This window comes from Lepisosteus platostomus, chromosome 4 (genome assembly GCF_059453375.1).
Source record: "Lepisosteus platostomus isolate fLepPlt1 chromosome 4, fLepPlt1.hap1, whole genome shotgun sequence".
NCBI lineage: Eukaryota > Metazoa > Chordata > Actinopteri > Semionotiformes > Lepisosteidae > Lepisosteus > Lepisosteus platostomus.
Window position 1 is genome coordinate 20,512,333 of NC_142614.1, and position 6,966 is coordinate 20,519,298.

At 36.3% G+C, this 6,966-nt stretch overlaps 1 protein-coding gene across 2 annotated transcripts in view; it reads right to left on the reverse strand.

Moving 5' to 3' along the window:
• The window catches only part of malt1 (MALT paracaspase 1), a 35,573-nt gene extending 32,053 nt beyond the window's left edge, over positions 1 to 3,520 (reverse strand). The window contains exons 1-2 of one of the 2 annotated variants that reach the window (XM_088628926.1): positions 3,129 to 3,520; positions 1,005 to 1,242 (exon numbers count right to left, since the gene is read on the reverse strand). In XM_088628926.1, the coding sequence (XP_088485052.1) occupies positions 1,005 to 1,156 (152 nt within the window). In that variant the 5' untranslated portion in view covers positions 1,157 to 1,242; positions 3,129 to 3,520. The remainder of the gene's footprint in view (positions 1 to 1,004; positions 1,243 to 3,128) is intronic. The other variant, XM_088628927.1, reaches the window with a different exon arrangement.
• Between the last annotated feature and the right edge of the window lie 3,446 nt (positions 3,521 to 6,966).

Consider the following 6,966-nt stretch of genomic DNA (forward strand, 5'->3'; position numbering starts at 1 on the left):
TTCCAACCACCAGTCTTACTAGTTGATGACTGCAGTCTGTGCAAGTTCATGAAGGTTCATTTTGTTCATGCATTTAGAAATGTAGTAAATAGACTTTGAAAAGATGTTTCCGTCCTTTGTAAAAAATACAATTGTTAAAAAGTCTTCTTAAATTAAAAAGCAATTCAGCTACTCCAGCTTCACAACAGAGCAATGAAGTATCACTTTTTTGGTCTTAAAACATGACGAAGCATAAGCACTGAAGAAGGATTAGGTAAAACATGTGATAAAATGTAGTTAATTTGGCAAAATGCATGAAAATGATCTCGGTGTCTTTAAAGAGGCTTTATCAGTATAGAACAATACTAATAAAGCCTCTTTAGAGTGATATCAAGTCACTCTAAAAAGTGACATCACTGTAATTTCGGTTCTTTAGTGTAAGTTGTTAAAAGTAAAATAAACATTGTTGGTCTCGATATTCACCTGTTGCATTGTCAAGCCTCTTAGTAAGTAATCTGATTTTTTCTAGGTAATACAGTAAGATACGTGAGCCCACCCACAGCACTTGAAAATTATTCTGCTTCTTTTGGATTAGGTTTATATTGTTTTTACTCGTAGAAAACACACTCTTTGTGAAATAACAAACAAAAAGACCTACTGTATGCTCTATATGGCATAAGTACTGTACCAACAACACAGAGTCATTACATTTTCATTCAGGAATTATTTAATGGAACTCAGTAAATAAAGGATATGAAAAACCTTTACCAGAGAGCTGGGATGGGCAACTGTTCAAACAAGAGCACTGAACTTCCAAGTGCAGTTTGTCCCAGGCAATATTTAAATCTGCTGAGGCATCTCCCAGCTTTCTGAAGCTACACAACACACAAACCTGGAGACCCAAAAGCCTTTCATACTCTAAAGGGATGCTATAACTGAATGAGACCTGTGTCATATTTACTCAGTACATGCAGGAATGTAGCACACACTTTTTGGAACTGGTCACTACATCAAAAGTCACTTACCTCACTTTAAAACGTCTGTCACTGGCAACAATTTCACCCAGCTTCCTCCATCCTTTGTTGTTGGTTTTGTCAAGCACTTCACTCAGTTTCTTCAGAATGGGCTCCTTTAGTGTGTTAACATTTAAAGAATAGAAATCTGAGGAATCTGACATCTCTGCAGCTGGTAGCTTTCTCAGCCTCAGACACAATTCTGAGTTTCAGAAATTCACGGCAACATCCGTTTAGGCCAGGTGCAGTCCTGTTCCCCCAAAACACATGACATTAACATTATTAACCAGGCAAATGTCAACCACCTTGCATTACAAAATCCAATCATCATAGGCCTTATCATTCTTGTGCCAAAAGGATGTAACATGGAACTACAGATATACTGTAGGTTCTTTCTGGTCAGTTTCCTCTTTTGGTGCTACTCCTTTTGATGACATTTCCTAAGAGGATTCTTTGCTTCCAGAAAAAAAGAACTTCCTTAATTTGGATGTTGCAGTTATTTGTACTATTTTAGTAGTAATCCCGAATCTTTGTATAAGGCCAGTAGACAAAGAAAATCCAGAAAGTCAAGGACATAATTGTTACAGTAGCTGCTTTATCTCGGCATTCTATCTATGATTCATGCAGCCACATTTACATTAAAAAAACATTTATCAACTTGCTCACCACAGGCTTATTTTCTTTCACAGTCTAAACTCAGTACAGTAAATATGTAAGCTGTCACACAAATCTTTCATGCACAGTATCTACTTTGAGAGAGTCCCTGCAAGCATTTTACATCTGCATTTTCAAATGTTAAGTTTTTTTTCCAACTAAAAAACTGAAGTAGAAATTTGAAAAACATGAGAGAGGTCTAGAGAATAAGATTTTTTTGAAGGGTAAGAAGTAAAAACTGCAGCTCATAAAACTGTTAAACACTTCAGAGTTTTAATGAGATGCTGTTCAGTGCTACATGAAGAAACATACATCTACCTAGATACAACAAAAACAAATAAAGTGAATGCAGGAAACTTAATAAGAAAAATCCGCTAGCTATTAGGTGTTTGTGGACATTGACAGACTAAGGCTCCAAGTATTCTAATAACCCAGTATGCTGATTCTCAAAGAGAATGCACTTGTGGCAGGTGGAATGTGTGTACAGTACAGCATCCTTGGGTTTGGAAAGGCACTTTATAAATAAAAGTTATTATGATTAGTATAGAATTAACCGCCAAGTTGTCTAGCTATAACAAAAGTGGGATGTGCTGTAACCTTACAGTAAATATGAATATGAAGTCCTTTTAGCTGAAAACATAATAATAAGTATTATACATGATATGTGCACAGTAATAGAACTAATAGTACTGTTCTCTAATAAGGTGGCCATCCAGAGACTGGGCAACTCTGTGCTAAGTGGATGAAGAAAATAAATATCTTCCTCCCTTCTCCAAACTTAAACTTCCATGTATTCAGGCTAAGCGAATATAAACTGTGCTTAAACTGAGCTGCATAGTGCCAGGTACCCAGGATTTATTGTTTTCAGTCTACTTGGGTTCTTTAATTGCCAGCTTTAACTAATCACGCTAATCAACTTGTTTGATTTAACTCACCAATTACTTATTTTTACCCCAGGAAAATAAAGCATTTCTTGAATACAATTAACCCTTAGGTTAAAGCCCTTCCTGTACTGTACCTCTTCGTGCTGCTGCTAATCTGGCCTCTTGCCGTTTGCAAACTGAGAATGCGTAACTATAACCTTTCCATACTGCCCCCACAACTAAGCAAACTTGCAGTTAATGAGTAAAACTAATACTCTGACATCAACGAACTGTACAATAGCACTAAAAAGTAAAAAGAGAGAATACATTAAATGGATATGCACAGGATGATAGTTACAGTACCAGCATTCTCTACACAAGTGGTGGCGTTATTTCAAAGATAAACTCTCAATATACAGTACAATTAAAAGCGCTAAATGTTCTTTTAAAAAAACAAATCTTACAATACTAAAAACGCAAAAAGTGAGTTTTCACAAGCAAAGCATAATAATACACGAGTCATTTCGAAGCATGCTTTTGCTAAAAGCGAAAGAATTTGTAACACAACGCATACTTCATTTCGGGGACAACAGGCAGAAAGAGGTAAAATGTCACTCACCTATGTACGATGCAACAGACCGATGAAAAAAAAATGACTGATGTGGTAGAATCATGCTTCTCGTTTTTCTGTCTAGATTGGAGTTACCACATGCGTTTAAAGGAGTGACGAAAACGGGGAAATCCAGATGTCTACTAGGAAAGAAAATAAAAGACAAATATCTTACTTCCTGAAACATATAAGGGGCGTACTTTACTCTTTCCATTGGTTCACTCAAAATGTTGCTTTATTGTACTTTAGGCAACAATACGTCTTTTCGAAAACAGAAATTGTATAATACTTATCAATCTGGCATTAAGATTGTTTTGAATAAAAATTCATAATAATGAATTACATCTTCAGTACGTTGAACAAATAAAACGAGTACTATTTTTATAGTAGCAGCTGCCAGCCTGCTACCTACTGTACGTCGAAAAAGTAAGGCGGTTGGAGCGACTCACTTAAGAGAAATATTTACAAGGAAGTTAATTTAGTGGTTTTAACAAATGAGTCAACTAATTAAGTACATCTTACCAATGTTTTTCTGTGAGTCGTGTTTTAACTATCCAGTTAAAATACAGTAAATGACTCGGGAGATTACTAAGTTACTAAGACATCGTTTTTAACAGTCTACGGTATATTTCTCTTGACTATTTTTAAAAACACCAAACGAAAAGCTACAAACTGTTGCAGTGTATAAGATATGTTTGCAGAACGTTTTCAGTCAAAACATTGTAAACAAACAAAACAAACGGATAATGTAACAAATTACAGTATATACTGTACAAATTAAAATCTCAGGTACAATAACCTACAGTATATACAGTACAGTAGTTTATACAACAGGTGAGGAAAGAATAAATCAAAAAGTAACAAAAACAAAATCAAGAAAGGTTAAGAAAAATCAACTGCTGTGTTAACTGTTCACTAGCACAGTTTATAGACATATTACTGTACATCATTCATTTACACATACAAATTAAATAGCGGTTGGAGGTGATCTGAGAGGTACAGTATATTGTACACAAAGGAATATATCATCTTTTATAGACCTTTGTAGAACCTTTACAGCAGGCCTCGCTAATAAATTTAAGTAGATACTTTGATTTAGAGATTGGTGGAAGGGTTTACTGAAAAAACAGTCTCACGGAGTTGTGGAATTAGTGCATCAAGAGTATCTGTTATTGGAAATCGCAAAAAGGAGTTATCACAGAACATATTTAATGATAGTGAAACTCTGGTAGTAGTATAATTATTATATTCACCCCAAAACCTTATTAAATTTCGATAAAATAATGCTGCACAGTACTTCTTCACACAACTCAGATTAAATCTCCTCATCTACAGACAGACAATCTAACCGTATTGTTCCTCTCAATCAGTAAAACATTATTATTATTAATATACATTTGACATTTTTGCATCTGTGACCTTATTACAGTGTTTATATATTTGTTCAAAATGAGTTTGGTGAGGTTCAAGTAAATTGCTTTTAGTTTTACTATTTAACATTCTGTATGGATTACTTTAATATTACTGTATTGGAAAACAAATTTCAGTGAACAGATAAATTTTGGATTTTTTTTTTATTTAAAAAAGTAATAATCTGAAGTTATTAAATTATACAGTATATTTCACACTTACCCTTTTACTGCTTTTAAAGGATAATATTGAAATATGTTGGGAAAAAATGGGCTTGAGCAAACAGATGTCAGTTTATTTTTAAAATGACAGAAATTGCGTATTTTTTATTTCTTTTGCACAATCTTACATGGAACATGACTCAGATCTTTACTGTGATGGTAGTTCAGTATTTTTACATGTCATACAAAATAACTTCCTTCCACAGGGAGCACATCTTTACCAATTGTTTTAACTTTACCTTAACTATTTTACACATTCAATGAAAATGACAATGACTCACATACACAAATTACAAGACAGGATATCTACAGTTATAGTCAGTTCCAAAGATGGAAGAAAAAAAATGTGATACTGGCAGTTTTCAGAGAACACTAACCCTATTCATCAATAAGGTGGAGGATGATTTGAGATAATAATAAAAATAATAATTAATAATTGCTTAGACTTATATAGTGCTTTTCTGGACACTCCACTCAAAGTGCTTTACAGGTAATGGGGATCCCCTTCACCACCACCAATGTGTAACATCTGCCTGGATGATGCGACGGCAGCCATAGTGCGCCAGAACGCTCACCACACACCAGCTATCAGTGGGGACGAGAGCTGAGTAATGAAGCCAATTCATAAAGGGGGATTATTAGAAGGCCATGATTGTTAATGGCCAATGGGAAATTCGGCTAGGACGCCGGGGTTACACCCCTACTCTTTTCGAGAAACGCCAAGGGACCACAGAGAGTCAGGACCTCGGTTTTACGTCTCATCCGAAGGACGGAGCCTTGTATTAATCATTTCATAAATTATCTTTTTTTTTGCATCCAACAGACAGAAATACTTTCCAGCTGGCTGTAAAGAAACCCACAACATAATTTGATTATAGCTAATACTAACAGCAGCGAAAGTGTAACGAACAGTTCTTTTTGGACCCTATGCGGACGACACAGTCCGACGGAGTGGGGAAACACTGGGGAAACGTCATGCAGGAATACAGGGCTGAAGACAGCGGGGCGTGTCCAAGGTGCGCTGGTGCACGGGGGAGGTGTGGCCGAGGCGAACAATCCGAGAGAGTAGTCCTTTGGGAATATCCAAAACACAAGGGTAAGTCCAAAACCAGAAGATCCATCAGAAGAAGGAATTAAAAACTACGAAGGCCGGGTCAGAACCGGCGGACGGGGAACAGGAACGGGAACAGAGGTTAAAACCTTAACGGGACCAGGCGCGTCCAGGTCCAGGTCCAGGTCCAGGTCCAGGTCCAGGTCCAGGTCCAGGTCTCGCACGATATGGAAATCAGATGCAGAGCCCGGATGAGCGTCAGCGCCTGGCTTTTAAGGTGGGCTGGGAATGGGAAACAGGTGCAGAGACTAAAGTCTTAAGTGAAAGGGCTGGCGCACCCTTAAGGAGGGTGGACTAATATCGTGACAGAAAGCAAATGCTTTCAAAACCAGTTTATTGATTCCAGTAAATGTGTTCTAGTATACAGTATGTTATTTATGGAAATCTGGCAATATGGAAATGGAAATGTAAAAATGTTCATTATACTGTAGCTCTTTTAGAAACTCACTTACAGCTTCTAATAATAATAATTCCTTACTCTTAGTACTGTGTATAGTGCTTTTCTGGACACTCCCCTCAAAGAGCGTTACAGGTAATGGGGACTTCCCCTCCACCACCATCAATGTGAGGCCAACCTGGATGATGCAACGACCACCATAGTGCGCCAGTACACTCACCACACATCAGCTATCTGTGGGGAGAACAGAGTGATGAAGCCAATTCATAGCTTTTAAGGGAGACAGTTTTTTTAAATGTTGTTTTGAAATCACACAAAACAGAACATGTTTTATAAGTGATACAGTAGGTGAGGTATTTGATATATGTCATTAGACGCATCCAGATAACTCAATGATTCCACCACAGTGACGAATGATGTCTGTGTTTAATATAATAAAAAAATAATATGAAGTAATTATTGCTTTGAATATGACACAATGCTGGGTTCCAATAAAGGGATTTTTTAACATAGTTACAGTAATATACAAAAACAACAATTTGAAAAGGATCAAAGCATAGCTCTGTTATAACATTACCTCTAATGACCTCTCTCTTACTGTAAATGTCTGTTACATGTTGCCTTGTTTTTGCTTTTCTTTCACACATTTACCACATTAAACCAAATGATCCAAAACTAAATGTTAAAATAAAAAAAAATACTCCTTAT